Source organism: Hypanus sabinus, chromosome 7 (assembly GCF_030144855.1).
Source record: "Hypanus sabinus isolate sHypSab1 chromosome 7, sHypSab1.hap1, whole genome shotgun sequence".
NCBI lineage: Eukaryota > Metazoa > Chordata > Chondrichthyes > Myliobatiformes > Dasyatidae > Hypanus > Hypanus sabinus.
In genome coordinates, this window is record NC_082712.1 from 595,900 (window position 1) to 622,972 (window position 27,073).

General features: G+C 46.5%; 1 protein-coding gene across 2 annotated transcripts in view; it reads left to right on the forward strand.

Annotated features, from left to right (window-relative positions):
- The window catches only part of LOC132396487 (WD repeat-containing protein 70), a 182,490-nt gene that overhangs the window by 55,750 nt on the left and 99,667 nt on the right, over window positions 1-27,073 (forward strand). For both annotated transcript variants that reach the window (XM_059974030.1, XM_059974029.1), the window contains exons 8-10: window positions 2,054-2,207; window positions 17,546-17,622; window positions 24,180-24,354. In XM_059974030.1, the coding sequence (XP_059830013.1) occupies window positions 2,054-2,207; window positions 17,546-17,622; window positions 24,180-24,354 (406 nt within the window). The remainder of the gene's footprint in view (window positions 1-2,053; window positions 2,208-17,545; window positions 17,623-24,179; window positions 24,355-27,073) is intronic.

Sequence of the window (27,073 nt, forward strand, 5' to 3'; positions counted from 1 at the left end):
CTGGACAAGAAACAGAAGCCCGCGATGTGCGGTCAAAAGAGTGGATTGGTGGGCAGGATCCGGGAGAAGATGCGGGAGGAAAACGGCACAGGTGAGCTAACAGCTTATCACTGCATCATACACCAGGAATCGTTGTGTGGCAAAGCCTTGAAAATGGAACATATAATGAGCACCATAACACAAGCAGTTAACTTCATAAGAGCCAAAGGTTTAAATCACCGCGAGTTCAAGTCGTTTCTGGAGGAGTTGGGTTCAGAATATAATGATTTGCCCTATCACACAGAGGTGCGATGGTTAAGCCAAGGAAATGTGCTGAAAAGATGTTTCGAGTTGCGTGAGGAGATCTGTCAGTTCATGGAAAGCAAAGGGAAAGACACAACAGAGCTCCGGGATAAAAAGTTGCTTTGTGAAATGGCGTTTCTGTGTGACATCACGAGCCACCTCAATGCGCTCAACCTGCAGCTTCAGGGGCGGGGTCGTGTGATCACAGACATGTACGCTGCAGTGAGGGCTTTTAAAACCAAGCTGCGCCTGTGGGAGACGCAGATGCAGCAAGAAAACTTGAGCCATTTTCCGTGTTGCCAAACTATGAAAGAGCAGGTTTCTACCGCAGTGTTCCCACGTGCAAAGTTTGCTGAAAAACTTAGCATACTTGGTGCTGACTTCACACGGCGATTTGCCGACTTTGAAGCCCAAAAAAGCAGGTTTGAACTGCTCAGTAATCCATTTGCAGCTGACGTGGAAAGCGCACCAACCAACCAACATACAAATGGAGCTGATTGAACTCCAATGTAGTGACACACTCAAGGCAAAGTATGACTCGGTGGGCGCTGCACAGTTTCTACGTTTCATTCCCGACACAATGCCCCAGCTGCATACCCAAGCTGCTCAAATGCTCTCTATGTTTGGCAGCACATATCTGTGTGAACAGCTGTTCTCTTTGATGAAGATAAACAAAACATCACACAGGAGTCGTCTTTCTGATGAACACCTTCACTCAATTCTGAGGATTTCCTCAGCTCAGAGCCTGACTCCAAACATTGATGAACTTGCATCCAAGATGAGATGCCAAGTATCTGGCTTAGACTAGTGTGAATCACAGAGTGTTGGCCTGTGGAAAAATGTTTTCATTAGAAATTACTCCGGAAAAGCTGCAGATAAAGCCATAAGAAATAAATGCAACTGATTTTTTATTTATTTAATGTTCAATGTTGTTTTTGTAGGCAATAACCTAAGCTTTGTTAGTTCCAGGTTAATATGTGTAATAAATTCATTTCAATAAGTTTTGCAATAAACGCTGAACCAGTCCGGTCCTTGACTTGTACCGACTTTTAAATTTTGGCCCACTGTGTATTTGAGTTTGACACCCCTGGCCTATATAAAATAAAAATATTGTATTACGGTGTAGTTTCACTTATCAAAATTGGGAAGACAGTGAGCCAAAATCGACCTGGAGAAAAAAAATCGGCACGTACAAGCATTCACGCACAACTGCCCGCACAAGGCTTCACGGTCATGGTAGTCTTTCTCGGGGTCACACACGTATAAAGCGGGCGTCTTTTTCTTCGTAAAAGCGGAAACCCTTTTTGGTTAGTGAAAACAGGTACTAATGTAGGTCTTTTGTAACAGCGAGCTGTCGAAAAGCGAACGTTCAAAAAACAGGAGCCACCTGTATTTTAAGTTCTTCTGCCTCACTGTCTTGGGGACCTACATTTGCCTCCTTTATTCTATTTCATTTTGAGTTGTTCGAAAACCCTTACTGTCTGATTTTGTTTCTCACCAGTCCACACTAACATTCTACCATACCTTTCTTTGTCAAGACTCCCACTAGTACAAGGGCGAGTGGTGATGGAATGGAGATTGAGGGTGGGGCAGTACTAGAGTGAATTGAGGCATTGGGGGTTCTGATGGTAGAGTGAGAGCTCTGCAACTTGAATATCATTGTTGCGTAGTTGGAATGAATGCAGGAATGACTGGTGGTATAGTGTCGGATGACAGAATGCAGCATGAGATTGGATAATGTCCTTATTTTAAATTTGCCTTGTTGTTTCAGTCACCAGATTAAATCTTTGCAGTACAGTGCAACAGGAGACGTAATTCTTTGTGTGGCTGGCAGTGCCCAGGCCAAGGTGCTGGACCGTGATGGCTTCCAGGTGATGGAGTGTGCGAAAGGAGACCAGTACATTGTTGACCAAGCTAAGACCAAGGTATTTTTGTGATCTATTGATACAGTAGTTCCACATGCATCAGAGCACCAGCTTACGTGGCATAGAAACAGGTCATTTGAACCATCATTGTCATGATGAACACCCGTTGCCCAACTGTGCTAATCCGAATTATTTGTACTTGGTCTGTACCCTTCTATGCCTGAGTGTGCTTGTCTATACAAAAATTGTCATTTTGTGTTAGTGAGGGGGAGGTCACTATCCTACAAAAATATCAATTAGTTACTAAATTGGACAGAAGAATGGTAGGTGGAACTTAATCCCAGTAGGTGCAATGGGATACATTTTGTGTGGTCCTGTGGCGACCCACTTCCTAGCGCACTCGAACCGGCTCACAAATAGCCAGCGCGCCGGCACAAAGGCCAGTCCCAAAAGGGCGCCAGGTCTGCTTCACCTTCAAAGGGAAAAGCCCGCGCGGGAATGTGAGTATGTGCCCCCTAAAGCATCCGTGCCTAGGGAGGGTGGGATCAGGGAGGCTTTAAAGCGAGGCTGTGAAGTTGGAATAAAATCTTCTTTAACTGCAGTTTACCGACTCCGTGTCGTTATTTTAGTGCTGCGTGTAGCACACCGCTACAATTGGTGACCCCAATGGTCCAAACTATATTTGGACCGGAGATGAACGACGCCGCATCTGTTCATGCAGTTTCATTGAAACTGCCAAGCTTCTGGATGCTGCGACCTCACCTATGGTTCCAGCGAGCAGAAGCCCAATTCCACGTTCGGCAGATAACCTCAGAGGACACACGTTACTACTATGTGGTGAGCTCCCTCGACCAGGAGACAGCTGCCCAGGTTGAGGAGTTCATATAGTTGCCCCTGGAGGACGGCAAATACACGGACTTCAAAGCCCTACTCATAAGGACTTTCGGACTCTCATGACGCGAGCGGGCTGCCCGTATACTGCACCTGGATGACTTGGGAGACAGACCTCCATCGGCTTTAATGAATGAGATGTTGTCTCTGGCTGGCGGACACAAGCTCTGCCTCATGTTTGAACAGGCATTCCTGGAGCAACTGCCCGAAGACATACGCCTGCTGCTGTCCGACGTGGATTTCAGCGACCCCCGGAAGGTGGCAGCCCGGGCGAACTTACAGTGTAACGCCAAGAAGGTGAGTGGGGTGTCCGTCGCACAGATCACCAGGCCATGCTCCCAGCAGCAAACCAGACCAGGCCCGGCCGCAGAGCCCGCTAACCCCAGAGGCAGGGGTGAGGAGCCAAACGGAACAACGGTATTTCTACCACCAGTGGTGGGGCACAGCAGCCTGCCGCTGTAGCCCGCCCTGCAAGTTCCAGGGAAACGCCAGGGCCAGCCGCCACTGATGGCCACAGCGGCTGGCCAAAGGGATAGTCTCCTGTATGTGTGGGACAAGAGGTCGGGACGCCGTTTTGTGGTCAACACCGGTGCCGAGATCAGCTTCTTACCTCCGACGAGTTACGACACCCGCAACAGGGCACCAGGTCCCCCGCGAGGTCCGTGAACGGCAGCACAGTGAGGACCTACGGCACCCGTACGGTGCAGCTACAGTTCGGCTCCAGCCGGTTCGCGTGGGACTTCACACTGGCCGCCATAGCCCAACAGCTGCTGGGTGCAGATTTTTTGCGGGCTCACAGCCTGCTGGTCGACCTGCCGAGGCAGAGACTGGTCCACGCCGAGACCTTTCAGACGTTCTCCCTGGATGCAGCCCAGTTGCCAGCCCCTCACCTCGACTCCATCACGCTGTCCAACAACGACTTCACCAGGGTCCTGGCAGATTTCCCATCGGTTCTGGCACCGCAGTTCACGGCAGCCATGCCCCGACACGGCGTGCAACACCACATCCCAACCCAGGGACCACCCCTCCACGCCCATGCTCGGCGGCTTCCCCGGACAAGCTCTGACTGGCGAAGGAGGAGTTCCAGAGGATGGAGGAATTGGGGATCATCCGGCGGTCCGACAGCCCATGGGCCTCCCCCCTGCACATGGTGCCCAAAGCGACGGGGGGCTGGAGACCGTGCGGCGACTACCGCAGGCTGAATGAGGCTACCACACCGGACCGCTACCCTGTGCCGCACATTCAGGACTTTGCAGCAAACCTGCACGGCGCACAGATCTTCTCCAAGGTAGACCTCGTCCGGGGATACCAAAAAATCCCGATGCATCCGGACAATGTCCCCAAAACGGCACTCATCACCCCTTTCGGCCTTTTCGAGTTCCTCCGCATGCCGTTCGGCCTGAAGAATGCCGCACAGACATTCCAGCGGTTAATGGACGCGGTGGGACGCGACCTGGACTTCGCTTTCATCTATTTGGACTACATCCTCATAGCCAGCAGCAGTCATCAGGAGCATGTGTCCCACCTCCGTCAACTCTATGCCCGACTGAGTGAATACGGTCTAACAATCAACCCGGCCAAATGCCAGTTCGGGCTCGACACCATCGACTTCCTGGGGCACAAGATTACTAAAGACGGGGCAACCCCTCTGCCCGCTAAGGTAGACGCAGTCCGCCATTTTCCCTATCCCACCACAATCAAAGGCCTTCAGGAATTCGTGGGTATGGTAAATTTCTACCACCGCTTCCTCCCTTCAGCTGCCCGAATCATGCGCCCCCTGTTCGCCCTGATGTTGGGCTCGGGCAGGGACGTTACCTGGGACGAGGAGTCCACTGCCACTTTCATTAAAACGAAAGAAGCCTTAGCAAACGCCGCGATGCTAGTGCATCCCAGAATGGACGTCCCTACTGCCCTCACAGTGGACGCATCTAACACAGCAGTCGGTGGGGTGCTGGAGCAACTCATCGCGGGTCGCTGGCAACCCCTGGCGTTTTTCAGCAAACACCTGTGACCACCTGAGCTCAAATACAGTGCTTTTGACCGGGAACTGTTGGCGCTATACCTGGCAATCCGGCATTTCAGGTACTTCTTAGAAGGTAGGCCCTTCACCACGTTCACGGCCGCTTACCTTTACGTTCACGAAGGTGTCCGATCCCTGGTCGTCCCGCCAGCAGCGCGATCTGTCCTACATCTCTGAATACACAACGGATGTCCGGCACGTCTCGGGTAAAGACAATGTCGTGGCGGGCGCGCTCTCTCGCTCTAACATTCATGCCCTTTCCCAAGGGGTAGACTTTGAGGCGCTGGCAGAGGCGCAGCAGGCGGATGAGGAGATTCCGAGTTACAGAACCGCAGTCTCCGGTTTGCAGCTCCAGGACCTCCCCATAGGCCCAGGTGAGAGGACCGTACTCTGTGACGTCGCCACCGGCCAGCCCCGTCCCGTCGTCCCGGCACCTTGGTGGCGATGCGTTTTCGACTCCATTCATAACTTAGCGCACCCCTCCATCAGGACAACCGTCCGGATGGTCTCCAGCAGGTTCGTTTGGCACGGATTCCGCAAGCAAGTCAGTGAATGGGCCAGAACGTGCATGCACTGCCAGATGGCCAAGGTGCAGCGACACACCAAAGCCCTGCCGCAGCAGTTCCACCCCACCCACCGGCGTTTCGACCACATTCATGTGGATATTGTGGGCCCCCTGCCAGTGTCGCGCGGAGCGCGGCACCTCCTGACTATCGTGGACCGATTCTCAAGATGGCCAGAGGCGATCTGGCTCACCGACACCACCTCCGAATCTTGCGCCCGGGCACTGATCGCCACCTGGGTGTCCCACTTTGGTGTACCGGCCCACATTACCTCTGACAGAGGCCTCCGGCCTGTGGTCAGCTATGGCCAGCCTTTTGGGGACACAGCTGCACCACACCACTGCCTACCACCCACAGTCGAACTGCCTGGTGGAGCGTTTCCACTGTCACCTAAAGTCGGCTCTCATGGCCCGCCTGCGAGGAGCTAACTGGGTGGACAAGCTTCCCTGGGTCCTACTCGGCATCCGCACGGTGCCCAAAGACGATCTGCACACCTCGTCAGCCGAGTTGGTGTACGGCGCACCCCTGGTCGTCCCCGGAGAGTTCATACCAGCCCCAAGGGGGCACGAGGCAGAACCCGCAGCAGTCCTGGGCAGACTACGTGAGAGGCTCAGCAACCTGGCCCCCATACCCACTTCGCAGCATGGGCAGAACCTGACCTGCGTTCCCAAAGACCTGCAGAACTGTAAGTTTGTGTTTGTACGAAGGGGCGGGCTTTGGCCACCGCTGCAACGGCCCTACGAGGGACCGTTTACGGTGCTCAGGAACAATGGGTCCACGTTCGTGCTGGGCTTTGGGGGGAGAGAGGAGGTTTTCATGGTGGACCGACTCAAACCGGCCCATGTGGACTTGGCGCAACCAGTCGAGTTTCCGGCACTGCGGCGCAGAGGCCGACCTCCCAAACAGGGTCTGGCCCAGACTATGGACATTGGGGGGTGTATCGCCGGTTCTGGGGGGTGGGGGTTATGTGGCGACCCACTTCCTAGCGCACTCGAACCGTCTCACAAATAGCCAGCGCGCCGGCATAAAGGCCAGTCCCAAAAGGGCATCAGGTCTGCTTCACCAACAAAGGGAAAAGCCCGCGCGGGAATGTGAGTAATTGCCCCCTACAGCATCTGCGCCCCGGGAGGGCCGGATCAGGGAGGCTTTAAAGCGAGGCTGTGAAGTTGGAATAAAATCTTCTTTAACTGCAGTTTACCGACTCCGTGTCGTTATTTCAGTGCTGCGTGTAGCACACCGCTACAGTCCTATAAGAATATTACATATACCACAAATGGTAGGGTCACAGGCTGACTGAGTTGGAACCAGATGGAGCTGTACAAAGTTATAAAGAGCATGGTATGGGAAAGAGTAGAAAACATTTCTCTACAGCATATGCATCCAAGACCAGATGATATAGGTTTAGGATATGGCTTAGACTAAACAGTGGAGATATAAGGAAAGATCTTTTCATCTAGAATAACAATGCTTGAAAGGAGTAGTATGGATGGGTGCTTGGCATGAACATGGTGGGCTGAAAGACCTGTCTCTTTGCTCTACAATACTTAAACTTTGTGAGAATGGCTATCTCAGGCAGTGAATTCTTGATTCCAACCATCCTCTCAGTGAAAGAATCCATCCTCAGATTCCACTAAAGCTCTTATTCCTGATCTGCATGTGTAGCAGCAGACTATCTCCTGTTGGAGTGCTGGAACATCCTTCCTGACCATATTGTTGGTGTAACCATGTTGCAAAGAATATAGACTACAATACAATACTGGCCTTTTCAGATCATCTAACACCTCCCTCCGACACAGCTCACAACCCTCCAATTTTCTTACAACCATGTGCCTATCAAAGTTCAAAGTAATTAATTATCAAAGTACATTGATGTCACCATCTACAACCCTGAGATTCACCTTGCACCCAATAGGATAAACACATAACCAGTGTGCAAAAGACAGCAGATGGTAAAAATACAAAATATAGATAGATTAACAAACAAGCAAGCAAGCAAGATTGAGAACATGAGATAAGTCCTTGAAATTGAGCCCACAGGTTGTGGGAACAGTTTAATGCTGGGGTGAGTGAAGTTATCCCCTGTGGTTCAAAACCCTGATGGTTGAGGGGCAATAACTGTTCCTGAACCTGGCGGTGTGAGTCCTGAGCTTCCTGTATCTTTCTGATGGCAGCAGCATGGCCTGGGTGATGGAGGTCCCTGATAATGGATGCTGCTTTCCTGCAGCAGTGCTCTGTGTAGATATGCTCAATGGTGGGGAGGGTTTTACTTGTGACTTTCCCTTCAAGGGCATTGGTGTTTACATATCAGGCTGCTGTGATGCAACCAGATGTATACTCTTCGTCACACAAGTTTGTCAAAGTTTTAGATGTCATGTTGAATCTTCACAAACTTCTAAGGAAGTAGAGGTGCTCCCATACTTACTTTGTTATAGCATTTATATGCTGGTCCCAGGACAGATCCTCTGAAATGATAATACCAAGTAATTCAAAGTTGCTGACCCTCTCCACCTCTGATCCCTGATGAGGACTGGCTCATGGACTCTGACTTCCTCCTCCTAAAGTCAATAATCAGCTCCTTGGTCTTACTGATATTGAGTAAGGAGTTCTTGTAGCAGCACTCAGCCAAATTTTTAGTCTCCCTCCTATATGCTGATCTGTCACCACATTTGATTCGTCCTACAACAGTGGTGTTGTCGGCAAGTGAGGAAAGCTATGATCCAATTGCACAAGGACGTAATAAGGCTTAGGTCTTGAAGCTTAATGATTAGATTTGTGGGATTGATAGTATTGAATTCTGAGCTGTAGTTCATAAGGTCATCCTAATGTATGCATCTTTGCTGACTAGATGTTTCAGGGTGAGTAGACAGCCAATGAGATGTAGTCCATGACCCAGGACCCCAAATTTGTGCCACCGGTACCATCTGGGGGGAATAATTCTTATAGTGATTTTTGGCAAGGTATATGCCCCTAGTGATATGTGATATGTGATAGTATTGCAGCGTTGGTAGCTTCTTCAAATCATTCTTAGACCATGAGAACGACATGGCCAGTGACTTGAACCAACCTGCTGCAAAGTCCACTCTTAGCTGAGTGATAACCCTGTAGACAGACTTTCTGGAACACCTCTGTCACAACAAAGGAGGACTATCCACATTCTGGATATCATACATTGACATGGTAGAGAATGTAGTACCTGGGCTTCTGCGTGCCTCTTGTGAGGGGGACTGAGAGTTGTACCTCCATGCTATAAGAACCATGATCCCATGGTGCTTTGCCTATGGTAAGATGAATTATGCCAGGTACCTGTCCCCTTACTTAGCTCAGATGATGAACCTCCCAGAGAAGAAACCTTCTGTGTATGAGGCCTTCAAGACAGGCCAATTCTCAGTGCAGCTGTCAAGTGACAACCCCTTTGGGCAGATCCCTGTGGACCAGGCTATTGAAGCCACAGTGAACAAAGACACACAGACTTCTGGAGGCACATCACGGTTCAGCCTGAATGCTGGAGCTACATAACAGCTGAGCACCACATTGCATTCCTGGGACAGTTAAGGGAGATGTTGCATGGCAACACATCAGAGCTTTGTTATGCGGAGCTACAGCGGCCAAGAATCCAGAAAGATGAGGAAGCAGTTTCAGCAGTGGTAGCCTCACACATGAATGGGTCAACCCACTTGCAGAGAAGCAGGACTCATTAACATCTCTACGGCAAAGGCAGCCCCCAAGGACATTGCCTCTGACCTGATGAAGGCATATGAGATTGGTGAGCAACCTTCAAGGATGAGAGACTAGAGGAAGACCCACCAGTAGAGAAATTCCATGACCCAATGCAAACCAACAAGCTGAAAACATTCAGTGATATGTGTAAGAAGAGAGAAGTGAAATCATATGGGAGAGTGATCATCTTGAAAGCAGACAGGTCTTTGTTTGGACGCATCATTGTGATGGCACAAGGGCGCAGTCTATGTATGGAGGATATCCTTTCTCATCCCCTTGGATCACTGCCCTGGGCCCTGTCTGCACCAAAAGGATTGCTGAGAAAGACAAATTAAGCTACTTTAGCCACAACCTAAATGATTTAGACCACAGCTCTTTACGATTTATGTCAATGATTTAGATGAGGGCATTGAAAACTATATCAGCAAGTTTGCTGACGATACTAAACTGGGTGGCAGTGTGACATGCGAAGAGGACGTTAGGAGAATACAGGGAGACTTGGATAGGCTGAGTGAGTGGGCAGATACTTGGCAGATGTCATTCAATGTGAATAAATGTGAAGTTATCCACTTTGGAAGCAGGAACAAGAGGGCAGAGTATTGTCTGAACGGTGTCGAGTTAGGTAAGGGAGAAATGCAAAGAGACCTAGGAGCCCTAGTTCACCAGTCAGTGAAGGTGAATGAGCAAGTGCAACAGGCAGGGAAGAGGGCAAATGGAATGTTGGCCTTTGTTACAAGGGGAATTGAATACAAGAGCAAGGATGTTCTTTTGCATTTGTACAGGGCCCTGGTGAGACCACACCTGGAATATTGTATACAGTTTTGGTCTCCAGGTTTAAGGAAGGACATTCTGGCAATTGAGGAAGTGCAGCGTAGATTCACTAGGTTGATTCCTGGGATGGCAGGGCTGTCTTACGCAGAGAGATTGGAGAGATTGGGCTTGTACACGCTGGAATTGAGGAGATTGAGAGCGGATCTGATTGAAACGTTTAAGATAATTAAAGGATTTGATAGGATTGAGGCAGGAAATATGTTCCAGATGTTGGGAGAGTCCAGTACCAGAGGGCATGGATTGAGAATAAGAGGTCAGTTATTTAAAACAGAGTTGAGGAAGAGCTTCTTCTCCCAGAGAGTTGTGGAGGTGTGGAATGCACTGCCTCGGAAGACGGTGGAGGCCAATTCTCTGGATGCTTTCAAGAAGGAGCTGGATAGATATCTGATGGATAGGGGAATCAAGGGATATGGGGACAAGGCAGGGACTGGGTATTGATAGTGAATGATCAGCCATGATCTCAGAATGGCGGTGCAGACTCGAGGGGCCGAATGGTCTACTTCTGCACCTATTGTCTATTGTCTATAACCTTGCAGGAAAATGTAGCAGTAGAAGAACAACTCCCAGGAAACTCTGCTACAGTGGTTGATGGAATGAACTTGGTCCAAAGAGTGAAAAGTGATCAAGTTACTTTCAGAGATGTTGCCACAACAATTCTGGGTATGGCTCTGAGGGAAGGCAATCAGAGTAGCAGAACAGATGTTGTGTTCGACACATACAAGGAGAACTCTATCAAGAACAGTGAAAGATCACTACGGGGTGAAGAGACTGGTCATGAGTTGCAAGGTATCACAGGCTCACAGATGGTGCGGCAGTGGAGGAGCTTCCTGACCAAAGTCAGTAACAAAAATAGTCTCATTAGCTTCATAGTCCATGAATGGAGGAAGGCGGATTACAGAGCAAATCTACAGAAGATTTTGTATGCAACTGTTAATGACAAATGTTACAGAATCACATCTCGACAGTGAAGAGGTATCTGCTCTTCAGTGTCAACAAGAAGAAACAGATGGCCGCCTAAAATTGTACAAGGCATTGGAAAGGCCAAATCTGGAGTATTGTGTACAGTTCTGGTTGCCGAATTATAGGAAAGATGTCAACAAAATAGAGTACAGAGAAGATTTACTAGAATGTGTCCTGAGTTTCAGCACCTAAGTTACAGGGAAAGGCTGAACAAGTTAGGTCTTTATTCTTTGGAGCGTAGAAGGTTGAGGGGGGACTTGATAGAGGTATTTAAAATTATGAGAGGGATAGATAGAGTTGACGTGGATAGGCTTTTTCCATTGAGAGTAGGGAAGACTCAAACAAGAGGACATGAGTTGAGTTAGGGGGCAAAAGTTTAAGGGTAACACGAGGGGGAATTTCTTTACTCAGAGAGTTGTAGCTATGTGGAACGAGCTTCCAATAGAAGTGGTAGAGGCAGGTTCAGTATTGTCATTTAAAGTAAAATTGGATAGGTATATGGACAGGAAAGGAATGGAGGATTATGGGCTGAGTGCAGGTCGGTGGGACTAGGTGAGTGTAAGCGTTCGGCACGGACTAGAAGGGCTGAGATGGCCTGTTTCCGTGCTGTAATTGTTATAAGGTTATATGGTTACTTCTCCATGCTACCTATGCCACAAGAGAGAGATACCAATCTGTAGTGATCTGCTCAGAAGACACAAATGTCTTTAGCATTTTGTGACAAGATTGAGGCCCCATTGTTCCAGAAGTGTAGCACTGGAACCCGTACATGGCTTGTAGGCATCAGGAAGGTTGCTGCCACTGTTGGCATAGAGGTTTGTAGGGCTCTCTTTGGGTTGTACACAAATACAGGATGTGACACTGTAAGCACTTTTGCAGGCAAAGGGAAGATAAGTGCCCTAAAACGTCTGACCAGCAAAGGGGAAACTCAGGACACATTCTTAGAGGTGGAGGAATAGGAACTCTCCCCAGAACTGATGGACAAACTGGAGGCATTTACATTTCTCCTGTATGCCACAAAAACATCGACCACCAAGGTCAATGAGCTCAGGTTTCGCCTTTCCTGTGCCCAAAATGGTGAAATCGAAAGTCATCAACTCCCACCATGCAAGGACTGCTTAACAAAACATGCACAGCGAGCCAACTACCACGTTGGTATATGGAGATGTTTGGAGAAGGACCCACAAGGGCAAAGCCCTGTCGGCAGAGGATGGAAGATGGAGAGAGAAGAGGAAGCTGAACAGTTGGTGGTACACTGCATGGAAGGCCAGAGAGCACATGAAATGTTCACTCCCAAGATGTATGTGTGTTGCAAATGGCCTCAGGTGTACTGACATGTGTAGACTGGCTGACTGTGAGAACCAGGAATCCACCTCAGAGAGTATAGAAAGTTCAGATGTGGAAGACTTGGAAAATTGGTCATTGAGGCAGGTTGCCAGTTTCTTCTTAGGCACCAGTACGGTTGAAGACTGCTTGAAGCAGGTGGGTACCTCAGACTGCCAAAGCGAGAGGTTAAAGATATCAGTGAACACTCCAGCCAGTTAATCAGCAGAGGTCTTAATACTCAGCCAGGTCCCTCATCTGGGGTGGATGTTTTTCCTGGGTTCACCATCTTGTAGGATGCTCTGATGTCAGCCTCAGAGACTGATATCACAGGGTCATTGGGGGCTGTGGCAGGTCATGAAGATTACTTCATGTTTTGACAGTCAAGATGAGGTTAGAGGCATTGAGTTCATCTGAGAGTTAAGACTTGTCACAGATGTCACTTGGTTTCACTTTGTAAGTGTTAAAAGCATTCAAGCCCTGCCACAGCTATCAAGTACCCTTCAGAGATTTGTTTGGTCTGGAATTGCCACTTTGCCTGTGAGATGGCTTTTCAAAGATTATACCTGGACTTGGTGTACAGTGGAGTAATGGGAATTACAAAGTTGATTGGAGGGGGGACACTAATAAATATTTTGCTTCAGTCTTCACTGTGGAAGACACTGGCAGTATGCTGGATGTTCTTAAGGGTCGGGGGCATAAATGAGTTCAGTTGCTGTTACTAGGGAGAAGGTGCTGTGAAGCTGAAATGTCTGAAGGTAGATAAATCACCTGGGCAGATGGACTACAAAAGAGGTAGCTGAAGAGTTTGTGGAGACATCTGTAGTGATCTTTCAAGAGTCACTAGATTCTGAAATGATTCTGGTGGGAAATTGCAAATGTCATTCCACACTTTAAGAAAGGAGGGAGCAGAAGAAAGGAAATTATAGGCCAGTTAGCCTGACCTCAGTGGTTGGGAAGATGTTAGAGTATTTTTAAGGATGTGGTTTTGGGGTGCTTGGATTTTCAGAAGGCCTTTAACAAGGTGAGCAAATGTGTCTGCTTAACATGAGATAAGAACCCATGGTATTACGGAAAAGATGGTTAGAGCATTGGTGGGGTCAAAGAGTGGGAATGAAGGGAGCCTTTTGATTGCAGGTTGAGTCTGATGTCTTGATGTATGCTAAAGTTAAGGATGCATACAGCTCCTCTCCCCTCCCCCCACTGGGAAGGTCAGATCACAACCTGGTGCATCTCAAACCCTGCTACGTGCCTCTGGTGAAGAGTAAACCTGCAACCTCGAGGACAGTGAGGAAATGGTCGGGGGAGGCTTATGAGGCACTCCAGGGTTGTTCTGAGGTGACAGACTGGCAGGCACTCTGTGAGCCACGTGGAGAGGACATTGATGGGCTCACAGTGCATCACTGGTTACATCAACTTCTGTGTGGACTGCAGTGTTCCGCAAGAACTGTCCTTTGTTATTCAAATAACAAGCCATGGGTAACAAAGGACATTAAGGCCATCCTGAACACTAAAAAGAGGGCGTTTAGAGATGGAAATAGGGAGGAGCTGAGGACAATACAGAGGGACTTGAAAGCCAAGATCAGGGAGGCTAAAGACAGGTATAGGAGGAAGCTTAAGTGGATCCTCCAGCAGAACAACATGAGAGAGGTCTGGAGTGGGATGAGGACCATCACTGGGTTCCAGCAAACTCGCAACAGAGGAGCTGAATGAAGGCAGTGTGGACAAGGGCAACGAACTTAACAGATCTTCAACAGATTTGACGCTGTGTCCCCTGCCCATCCCCCACATGATTCATCTGTTGTCGGCCCCCAACCAACACATACTCCACTCTCCCCTCCTCACAGCCCTCCACCCTGCTCTCATGACTACACCCCTCCCCCACCTGAAACAACCATGGTGGGCTTCACAGCTGAACAGGTGAGAATACAGCTGAGACGGCTCCACCCAAGCAAGGCTGCAGGCCCGGATGGTGCCAGCCCCAGGGTGCTCAAAGGCTGTGCCCCCAGCAAAGTGGAGTATTTCACCATATCTTCAACCTGAGCCTGAGTCTCCAGAGGGATTCTGTGCTGTGGAAGATGTCCTGCCTCGTCCCTGTGCCGAAGACGCCGCACCCCAGTGGCTCCAATGACTACAGACCGGAGGCATTGACCCTCCCACATCATGAAGACCCTGGAGAGACCTAACATAGAACATAGAATTGTACAGCACATTACAGGCCCTTCGACCCACAATGTTGTGCCAACCCTCAAACCCTACCTCCCATATAACCACCCACCTTAAATTCCTCCATATACCTGTCCAGTAGTCTCTTAAACTTCACTAGTGTATCTGCCTCCATCACTGACTCAGGCAGTGCATTCCACGCACCAACCACTCTGAGTGAAAAACCTTCCTCTAATATCCCCCTTGAACTTCCCTCCCCTTACCTTAAAGCCATGTCCTCTTGTACTGAGCAGTGGTGCCCTGGGGAAGAGGCGCTGGCTGTCCACTCTGTCTATTCCTCTTAATATCTTGTACACCTCTATCATGCCTCCTCTCATCCCCCTTCTCTCCAAAGAGTAAAGCCCCAGCTCCCTTAATCTCTGATCATAATCCATACTCTCTAAACCAGGCAGCATCCTGGTAAATCTCCTCTGTACCCTTTCCAATGCCTTCCCATCCTTCCTATAGTGATGCGACCAGAACTGGACACAGTACTCCAAGTGTGGCCTAACTAGTTTTATAGAGCTGCATCATTACAGTTCACATCTACAGATGCATCAGGTTGTCTGCACCACTCTCTGCAGAGTCCTGTGATTGAGGGAATTACAGTTTGCATACCAGGCAGTGATTCTGCCAGTCAATTGTCCCTCTGCAGAAAGTCCTTAGGATTTGGGGACCCATGCCAAACTTCTTCAATCACCTGAGGTGAAAGAGGCACTGTTGTGCTTTTTTCACTACACAGTTGGTATGTACAGACCATGTGAGATCTTCAGTGATGTGTATGCCAGGGAACTTAAAGCTGTTCACCCTCTCAACCCCAGATCCATTAATGTCAATAGGGGTTAGCTTGGCTTCCATGCCTCCTGCAGTCCACAACCAGCTCCTTTTGTTTTTGTGACATTGAGAGAGAGGTTGTTTTCTTGACAGGGTGATAACTTCTTCTCTGGGCTGCCTCGTTATTATATGAGATAAGGCCAATCAATGTAGTGTCATCAGCATTGGTCAGGGTTCCCTGACCAATGAAGAATCTATCAACCTCTGCCTTAAATACACAGAAAGACTTGGCCTCCATAGCCGTCTGTGGAAAAGAACTCCACAGATTCACCACTCTCTGGCTAAAGAATTTCATCCTCATTTCCGTTCTAAAAGGACGCCTATCCATTCTGATGCTGTGTCCTCTGGTCTTAGACTCTTGCCAAAGGAAAGAGGAAACATCCTCTCCACATCCACTCTATCAAAGCCTTTCAACATTCAATAGGTTTCAACTAGGTCTGTCCTTATTCTTCTGATTTCTAGTGAATACAAACCCAGAAGCATCAAATGCTCTTCCTACGACAAGCTGTTCAATTCTGGAATAATTTTTGTGAACCTCCTTTAAACCCTCTCCAGTAATTGCACATTCTTTCCAAGATAAGGGGCCCAAAACTGCTCACAATATTCCAAGTGAAGCCTCACTTGTGCTTTATAAAACCTCATCATTGCTTATATATTCTAGTCCTCTTGAAATGAATACTAACATCGCACTGGCCTTCCTCATCAGACAGTCAGACGTACTTTATTGATCCTGAGGGAAACTGGGTTTCGTTACAGTTGAACCAACCAAAAATAGAGTAGAAATATAGCAAAATAAAACCAGAAATAATTAAATAATAATAAGTAAATTATGCCAAGTGTCCAGGACCAGCCTATTGGCTCAGAGTGTCTGACACTCCGAGGGAGGAGTTGTAAAGTTTGATGGCCACAGGCAGGAATGACTTCCTATGACGCTCAGTGTTGCATCTCAGTGGAATGAGTCTCTGGCTGAATGTACTCCTGTGCCTAACCAGTTCATTATGGAGTGGATGGGAGACATTGTCCAAGATGGCATGCAACTTGGACAGCATCTGCTTTTCAGACACCACTGTCAGAGAGTCCAGTTCCATCCCCACAACATCACTGGCCTTGCAAATGAGTTTGTTAATTCTGTTAGTGTGTGCTACCCTCGGCCTGCTGACCCAGCACACAACAGCAATAATGATAGCACTGGCCACAACAGACTTGTAGAACATCCTCAGTATCATCCGGCAGATATTAAAGAACCTCAGTCTCCTCAGGAAATAGAGATGGCTCTGACCCTTCTTGTAGACAGCCTCAGTGTTCTTTGACCAGTCCAGTTTATTGTCAATTAACTAGGTACTCGCAATCCTCCACCATGTCCGTACTGACCCTTTGGATGGAAACAGGGGTCACCGGTGCCTTGCCCCTCCTCAGGTCCACCACCAGCTCCTTAGTCTTTTTCACATTAAGCTGCAGATGATTCGCTCACACCATTAATACACTTACTCCCTTTAATCAAGTCATCATAAGCAGATGACAGATAATTAAGCGCTGACACTAATCCCTGTGGTTTACACATCTTCTGATTGCCAATATAATCTAGACTTATGCATCTCTTTGTTTTCTGTTCCTATCCATGCCAATATAATACCTCAATCACAAGCACTTTGGTGCTGCCCACTGTTTGTGACATCTGCAAAGAGCGTATTTGCCAAAATACAATATTCCTTTTAGAGAAACCTTGCCTAATTATTTGATGGATTTTTAAATGCCCTGCAGTCACCTCCTTCATAATGCATTCTAGCACTTGCCTGCTGACAGATGTTAGCTACACAGGTCTACAATTTCCTGTTTTCATCAACCCCCTCTCATCTTCATTTTTTCTTGAATAATGATATTGCATTTAATGCATAAAGATACCCCTTTATTGCAGTTGAGATAATTTGTATCTATGTTTGTCAGTATTAATTTCTTCAGGCCAATTTTGAACCAGTAACTTAACCATGTTACTATGGTTGTTGGGATTGTATTCAAAGATTGCTGTTAAACATCAATATTTTGTCTTCCCACAGGGACATACAGCTATGCTGAATGGTGGTGCCTGGCATCCGAAAATTAAGGAGGAGTTTGTGACATGCTCAAATGATGGGTATGAATTTTTTGGTCACAGCCTCATCGTTTAGGAGCAGAAACTCATAGACTAGTTGTTTCAACCTGTTGCTGCTCCAGCAAATCTACACTTCTGCTCTCTTTTTCACGTATCTGTGATGCCTGTTGCTCTGTGTTCCTCATCTTTTTGCCCTACAAATATACAAGTCAGGGTAATATTGTGCAGGAATATGAGGACAGTCGAATGTATACTGCAGAATATTAGCCCACTCACCACTTCTGAGAAACACTGCAGAAATACAGTAGGAGATTTGGCTCTGTGCATTTAATGAAGTATCTTGATTTTTTTCTTTTATTTATTTTGGATAGGCTAAAATTATTGACCTTCAACTAGTCTGTGAGTGTATAACAGAGCAGAAACAAGCCCTTCGGCCCAAATAATCTAAGTCTGTGATACCGAGAAGAAACGGGCCTTTTTGGCCCAATTAGTGTGCCTACCAAGATGCCATTTAAACTAGACATTCGCCAGTGTTTGGCCCATATCCCTCTGTCCTTCACTTTCCAGTATCTGTCCAAGTGTCTCATAAAGCTTGTTATATCATTGCCTCAAGCGCTTCCACTGACAGCTCATACCATAGAAACATAGAAAATAGGTGCAGGAGTAGGCCATTCAGCTCTTCGAGCCTGCACCGCCATTCAGTATGATCATGGCTGATCATCCAACTCAGAACCCTGTACCTGCTTTCTCTCCATACCCCCGATCCCTTTAGCCACAAGGGCCATATCTAACTTCCTTTTAAATATAGCCAATGAACCTGCCTCAACTGTTTCCTGTGGCAGAGAATTCCGCAGATTCACCACTCTCTGTGTGAAGAAGTTTTTCCTCATCTCGGTCCTAAAAGGCTTCCCCTTTATCCTTAAACTGTGACCCCTCGTTCTGGACTTCCCCAACATCGGAAACAATCTTCCTGCATCTAGCCTGTCCAATCTCTTTAGAATTTTATATGTTTGAATAAGATCCCCCCTCAATCTTCTAAATTCCAGTGAGTATAAGCCTAGTCGATTCAGTCTTTCTTCATATGAAAGTCCTGCCATCCCAGGAATCAATCTGGTGAACCTCCTCTGTACTCCCTCTATGGCAAGAATGTCTTTCCTCAGATTAGGGAACTAAAACTGCACACAATATTCTAGGTGCGGTCTCACCAAGGCCTTGTACAACTGCAGTAGAACCTCCCTGCTCCTGTACTCAAATCCTTTTGCTATGAATGCCAACATACTATTTGCCTTTTTCACCGCCTGCTGTACCTTAAATAACTGGTGTACAATGACACCCAGGTCTCATTGCATCTCCCCTTTTCCTAATCGGCCACCGTTCAGATAATAATCTGTTTTCCTGTTCTTGCAACCAAAGTGGATAACCTCACATTTATCCACATTAAATTGCATCTGCCATGAATTTGCCCACTCACCTAACCTTTCCAAGTCACCCTGCATCCTCTTAGCATCCTCCTCACAGCTAACACCGCCGCCCAGCTTCGTATCATCCGCATACTTTGAGATGCTGCATTTAATTCCCTCGTCTAAATCATTAATATATATTGTAAACAACTGGGGTCCCAGCACTGAGCCTTGCGGTACCCCACTAGTCACTGCCTGCCATTCTGAAAAGGTCCCGTTTACTCCCACTCTTTGCTTCCTGTCTGCCAACTAATTCTCTATCCACATCAATGCCATGCCCCCAATACTGCGTGCTTTAAGTTTGCATACTAATCTCCTGTGTGGGACCTTGTCAAAAGCCTTTTTAGAATCTAAATATACCACATCCACTGGCTCTCCCCTATCCACTCTACTAGTTACATCTTCAAAAAATTCTATAAGATTCGTCAGACATGATTTTCCTTTCACAAATCCATGCTGACTTTGTCCGATGTTTTCACCTCTTTCCAAATGTGCTGTTATCACATCTTTGATAACCGGCTCTAGCATTTTCCCCACCACTGATGTCAGACTAACCGGTCTATAATTCCCCGGTTTCTCTCTCCCTCCTTTTTTAAAAAGTGGGGTTACATTAGCCACCCTCCAATCCTCAGGAACTAATCCAGAATCTAAGGAGTTTTGAAAAATTATCACTAATGCATCCACTATTTCTTGGGCTACTTCCTTAAGCACTCTGGGATGCAGACCATCTGGCCCTGGGGATTTATCTGCCTTTAATCCCTTCAATTTACTTAATACCACTTCCCAACTAACATGTATTTCCCTCAGTTCCTCCATCTCACTAGACTCTTGGTCCCTTACTATTTCCGGAAGATCATTTATGTCCTCCTTAGTGAAGACAAAACCGAAGTAGTTATTCAATTGGTCTGCCATGTCGTTGTTCCCTATGATCAATTCACCTGTTTCTGACCGTAAAGGACCTACATTTGTCTTGACCAATCTTTTTCCTTTCACGTATCTATAAAAGCTTTTACAGTCAGTTTTTATGCTCCCTGCCAGCTTTCTCTCATAATCTTTTTTCCCTTTCCTAATTAAGCCCTTTGTCCTCCTCTGCTGGTCTCTGAATTTCTCCCAGTCCTCAGGTATGCCGCTTTTTTTTGCTAATTTATATGTTTCTTCTTAGGGATACTATCCCTAATTTCTCTTGTCAGCCACGGGTGCACTACCTTCCCTGGTTTATTCTTTTGCCAAACTGGGATGAACAATTGTTGTAGTTCGTCCATGCGATCTTTAAATGCTTGCCATTGCATATCCACCGTCAACCCTGTAAGTATCACTTGCCAGTCTATCTTAGCTAATTCACGACTCATACCTTCAAAGCTACCCTTCTTTAAGTTCAGAACCTTTGTTTCTGAATTAACTATGTCACTCTCCATCTTAATGAAGAATTCCACCATATTATGGTCACTCTTACCTAAGGGGCCTCACACGACAAGATTGCTAACTAACTCTTCCTCATTGCTCAATACCCAGTCTAGAATGGCCTGCTCTCTAGTTGGTTCCTCAACATGTTTGTTCAGAAAACCATCCCGCATACATTCCAAGAAATCCTCTTCCTCAGCACCCTTACCAATTTGGTTCACCCAGTCTATATGTAGATTGAAGTCACCCATTATAACGACTGTTCCTTGATTGCATGCATTTCTAATTTCCTGTTTAATGCCATCCCCATCCTCACTACTACTGTTAGGTGGCCTGTACACAACTCCCACCAGCGTTTTCTGCTCCTTAGTGTTATGCAGCTCTACCTATAACGATTCCATATCCTCCAGGCTAATGTCCTTCCTTTCTATTGCGTTAATCTCCTCTCTAACCAGCAATGCTACCCCACCTCCTTTTCTTTTCTGTCTATCCCTCCTGAATATTGAATATCCCTGGATGTTGAGCTCCCATCCTTAGTCACCCTGGAGCCATGTCTCTGTGATCCCAACTATATCATATTCATTAATAACTATCTGCACATTCAATTCATCCACCTTGTTATGAATGCTCCTCGCATTGACACACAAAGCCTTCAGGCTTGTTTTTAGCCCTTATACAATTATGTTGAAAAGTGGCTCTTTTTGCTTTTTGCCCTGGATTTGCCTACCTACCACTTTTACTTTTCACCTTACTACTTTTTGCTTCTACCCTCATTTTACACCCCTCTATCTCTCTGCACTTGTTCCCATCCCCCTGCCACATTAGTTTATATGCTCCTGAACAGCAGTAGCAAAGGCTCTCCCTAGGACATTGGTTCCAGTCCAGCCCAGGTGCAGACCTTCCTGTTTATACCAGTCCCACCTCCCCCAGAACTGGTTCCAATGCCCCAGAAATTTGAATCCCTCCCCCTTGCAACATTTTTCAAGTCACATATTCATCTGAAATATCCTCCTATTTCTACTCTGACTAGCTCGTGGCACTGGTAGTAATCCAGAGATTATTACCTTTGTGGTCCTACTTTTTAGTTTATCTCCTAACTCCCTAAATTCACCTTGTAGGACTGGTCACTGGGATGAGGTCATAAATTGGATTCAACATTGGCTTTGTGCGAGAAGCCTAAGAGTACCTGTTGAAGGTTTCCTCTCTGACCGGAAGCCTGTGTCTAGTGGTGTGCAGCACAGATTGGTATTGCATCTGTTGTTGTTTGTCATCTATATCAACCATCTGGATGATGATTTAGTAACACTGTCACGTACCTCATGAGGGGTTAAAGAACCAGCAGAAATGGAAAACACATTGGAGTCTGGTATTGCTATAAACTAATAGTGTTTATTAGTAACTACACAATACAGTACCAGAATTGCAAATATCTTAAATAGGTTAGCAATGATATATATGTGCATAAGTGTGGAAGTAGGATCAAAACTAGGCTCTTTCAAACCTAGGGGTGATAGGATATAGTCTTACGATGATATGTAGGAAAGGTCAGTTCAATGCACGAGGTTGCTGTTGTTGGTAAGAGAGAGAGATTTGTAATCCAAAGGTGTATGTTGTGAGAAGGCAATTATGTCGATATTCCAAAACAACAATAGCAGTAGGTTTTATCTCCAAAGTTGTTCCACTGCACACATGAGGCATCACCGACAGTGATCTTCAATGAATATCCTTTCAACACAGGTGGTACCACACCCGAATTCAGCTATGTGTCATCCCAACGTGGTGGCCACAGGATACTCAAACAGAATCCACGTATGGATTATCACCAGCAGTAGCTTATCACTGAGGTACCATCTTCACGTGGTAAAACTAACAACTCAGGCAAGGATTATCACACACAGGTAGTTTCCACACAAGGTTACCCCAAACACATAACTGTGATAGCCACTTATCCAGTTCCATGACATACAAAATAACTCGTACAGTGATTTGCCACAGGGGTGCCTTTCTTCAGGGAACTACCACACCCAAACAAGGGTACCACACAAGTGGTAATCACAAAGGTTGCCCCCTCACCAGAGAACCCACTCCTGTGGATTAACTACGTGACAGTCACACCCTCGTATTCGAATGGAACTCAAACTCCCCCTTACGGGCTACAGAGGAGAGAGTCCAAACAGTGACCTCTTTGTCACTAGGTTTCTTCTGTTTCTCTCCACTCATCTCTTCCTTGAAAGTCACCGAATGTGACCACAAAACAAAGGCGACCGTTCTTCTGTGGTGGAATTATCAACCCAGGCCAGGGTTGGACACACAAATAACTCCCCACCGGCCACACCTTTTCCACACTGCGAGAGCCACTGATCGATTCCGCCGAATCGATCCTCCAAAAACCCACCTTCCTGTGGGAACAACAAAGCTCATCCAGCGTCCAAAACCGTGTGTATGTCTGGGTCCAGCAGCTGACCTGGTATTTATTTCAGCATGCTGAACACCAGCTGTCCAACAAACTGCTTCTCTCTCTCTCTCTCTCTCTCTCTCCTCCTCCTCCTCCTCCTCCTCCTCCTCCTCCTCCTCCTCCTCCTCCTCCTCCTCCTCCTCCTCCTCCTCCTCCTCCTCCTCCTCCTCCTCCTCCTCTCCCCCCCTCCCCCTCTCCCTCCCCCCTCACAAGCAAGCAAGTGTCCTTGTGGAAAGATAAACATCTTGCAGAGAAACCATAACATCAATCTTTCGAGCAGTTTCTGTCTCTCTCTCTTAATAGCAGCACAGTTTGTAGGGTCAACCCTGGACCCCATCACAACTAGGGTAATTTCTGAACTCCATCACAACACCAAGATTGCAGGCATAGCAGCAGTGATGAAGACTATCAAAAGGTTGCAGTGGGATTTAGATCAGCTAGAAAAATGGGCTGAAAAATGACAGATGGAATTTAATACAGAGAAGTGTGAGGTGTTGCACTTTGGCAGAACTAACCAGAGTAAGGCTTACTCATTGGATGGTAGGGCACTGAAGCATGCCATAGAACAGAGGGATCTAGGAATACAGATCTATAGTTCATTGAAAGTGGCGTTATCAGTAGATAGAGTTGTAAAGAAAGCTTTTGGCACATTGACCTTCGTAATTCACTGTATTGAGTACAGGAGTTGTGATGTTATGTTGGAATCGGAGAAGACTTTGGTGAGGTCTGAATGGAGTATTGTGTGTAATTCTGGTCACCTGCCTAGGAAAGATATCAATAAAATTGAAAGAATACAGAGAAAATATATAAGTATGTTGCCAGAACTTGAGGACTTGCATTGTAGGGGAAGGTGGAATATGTTAAGTCTTTATTCAGTAGAATGTAGAGGAGTAAGGGAGATTTAATAAAGGAATACAAAATTATGAGGGATATAGATAGGGTAAATGCAGGCAGGCTTTGCCACTGAGGTTCAGTGAGATTAGAACTAGAGGTTATAGGTTAAGGGTGAAGCCCTGTTTCAAACCATGTTTCAGTTTAGTCTCTGATATTATCCCTAGCATTATCTCAGTACCCTCACTTTATTATTTTCTTGCCTCACATTAAATTGTAAGCAATTAAATACTCCACTCAGATTTTTTTTTCCTGTTTCTCTGGCTGCTAAAATAAACTTCCTTAACCTCTGTGTAAAGCATTACTTTTGTCTCTTTTGAGATTGTTCTGTCCTTGCCAGTGGCTGGTGTGCTCAGGAGCTGTTTGTACTAATTGTTACCTTTTTGTATCAGGACTGTGAGGACTTGGGACATGAACAATGAGAAGAAACACAAGAATGTTTTTAAACCACGAACTGCACAAGGAAAGCGAAGTATTCCCACCACCTGTGCATATAGCAGAGATGGCAAATTGATTGCTGCTGCATGTCAAGATGGCTCCATTCAGATCTGGGATCGTAACATGAATGTGAGTGAATTCTAAATGAACAAGATTTACATGGCATTAATTTTACAAAGTGGTAGATGCCTGAAGCATGCTCCTAGGGAGGTGCTGGAAGCAAAAAACAACAGCAACATTTATGATTCATGTAGATAGACACAGAGCAGGTAGGAAATGGAAGGGTATAGAACATATGCAGGCACATGTGGAATTAGTTGGATTAGCATCATGGCTAGTACAGAAATAATGGGCTGAAGGGTCTTTTTTTTTGCTGTTCTATATTAGATGTCTCATAGGAAATTTAAAGTATAGAACAAAGCCATTGGGCTCATTGTTCTGCTCCCTGTTGAAAAGCAGCTACCAAATCTGCTCCCAGCTTTCAGTATTAGTTTTGTAAATCTGCAGATGCTGGATCTTCTACTATGCAATCATTTAGAAACATAGAAAACCTACAGCACAGTACAGGCCCTGCGGCCCACAGTGCTGTGTCGAACATGTACTTACTTTAGAAATTACCTTGGGTTACCTCTATTTTTCTGAATTCCATGTACCTATCCAGGAGTCTCCTAAAAGACCCCCATCGCATCCTCCTCCACCACCATTGCCGGCAACCCTCACCACTATCTACTTAAAAAACTTACCCTGGACATCTCCTCTGTATCTACTTCCAAGTACCATAGAACTGTGCCCTCTCGTTTTAGCCATTTTAGCCCTAGAAAAAGTTTCTGACTGTCTACAGGACCAATGCCTCTCCTAATCTTATACAGCTATGTCAGGTCACCTCTCATCCTCCGCCACTCCAAGGAGAAAAGGCCGAGTTCACTCAACCTATTCTCAAAAGGCATGCTCCCCAATCCAGGCAACATCCTTGTAAATCTCCTCTGCACCCTTTCTATGGTTTCCACATCCTTCCTATAGTGAGGCAACCAGAACTGAGCACAGTACTCCAAGTGGGGTCTGACCAGGGTCCTATAGAACCATAGAACACTACTGCACAGAAAACAGGCTATTTGGCCCATCTAGTCTGTACCAAAACTTTATTCCACTAGTCCCATTGACCTGCACCCAGTCCATAACCCTCCAGACCTCTCCCATCCATGTATCTATCCAATTTATTCTTAAAACTTAAGAGCGAACCGGCATTTACCACATCAGACAGCAGCTCGTTCCACACTCCCACCACTCTCTGAGTGAAGAAGTTCCCCCTAATATTCCCCCTAAACCTTTCCCCTTTCACCCTAAAGCCATGTCCTCTTGTATTTATCTCTCCTAATCTAAGTGGAAAGAGCCTACTTGCATTTACTCTGTCCATGCCTCTCATAATTTTGTAAACCTCTATCAAATTCCCCCTCATTCTTCTATGCTCCAAGGAATAAAGTCCTAACCTGTTCAGTCTTTCCCTGTAACTCAACTCCTGAAGACCCGGCAACATCCTAGTAAATCTTCTCTGCACTCTTTCAATCTTACTGATATCCTTCCTATAGTTAGATGACCAGAACTGCACACAATACTCTAAATTTGGCCTCACCAATGTCTTATACAACCTCACCATAACATCCCAACTCCTATACTCAATACTTTGATTTATGAATGCCAGGATGCCAAAGGCCTTCTTTACAACCCTGTCTACCTGTGATGCCACTTTAAGGAAATTATATATCTGAACTCCCAGATCCCTTTGTTCCTCCACGCTCCTCAGTGCCCTACCATTTACTGTATATGTCCTACCTTAATTTGTCTTTCCAAAATGCAACACCTCACACTTGTCTGCATTAAATTCCATCTGCCATTTTCTGGTTTTTCCAGTTGGTCCAGATCCCTCTGCAAGCTTTGAAAGCCTTCCTCGCTGTCCACAACACCTCCAATCTTAGTGTCATCAGCAAACTTGCTGATCCAATTTACCACATTATGATCTAGATCTGGACCATATAGCTGCAACATTACCTCTTGGCTCCTAAACTCAATCCCACAGTTGATGAAGGCCAGTGCACCATATGCTTTCTTAACCACAGAGTCAACCTGTGCAGCAGCTTTGAGTGTCCTATGGACTCAGACCCCAAGATCCCTCTGATGCTGCACACTGTCAAGAGTCTTACCATTAATATTATGTTCTGGTATAATTTAACCTACCAAAAATGAACCACCTCACACTTAACTGGGTTGAACTCCATCCGCCACTTGTCAGTCCAGTTTTGCATCCTATCAATGTCCCGCTGTAACCTATGACAGCCCTCCACACAATCCACAACACCCTCAACCTTTGTGCCATCTACTGCTATACCTTCATCAATGAGTTTAGTCACATAATCAAAAAATTCTATCAGGCTTGTAAGGCATGCAAATGATTCCGAATCATATTATGACTCTCCAAATGTTCATAAATCCTGCCTCTCAGGATCTTTTCCATCAACTTACCAACCACTGAATTAATACTCATGAGGCTATAATTTCCTGGGCTATCTCTACTCCATTTCTTGAATAAGGGAACAACATCAGCAGCCCTCCAATCCTCTGGAATCTCTCCTGTCCCCACTGATGATTCAAAGATCATTGCCAGAGGCTCAGCAATCTCCTTCCTTACCTCCCACAGTAGCCTGGGGTACATCTTGTTTGGTGCCAAAGACTTATTCAACTTGATGCTTTCCAAAAGCTCCAGCACATCCTCTTTCTTAATATCTACATGCACAAACTTTTTAATCAGCCTACAATTGCCAAGATCCTTTTCTGTAGTGAATACTGAAGCAAA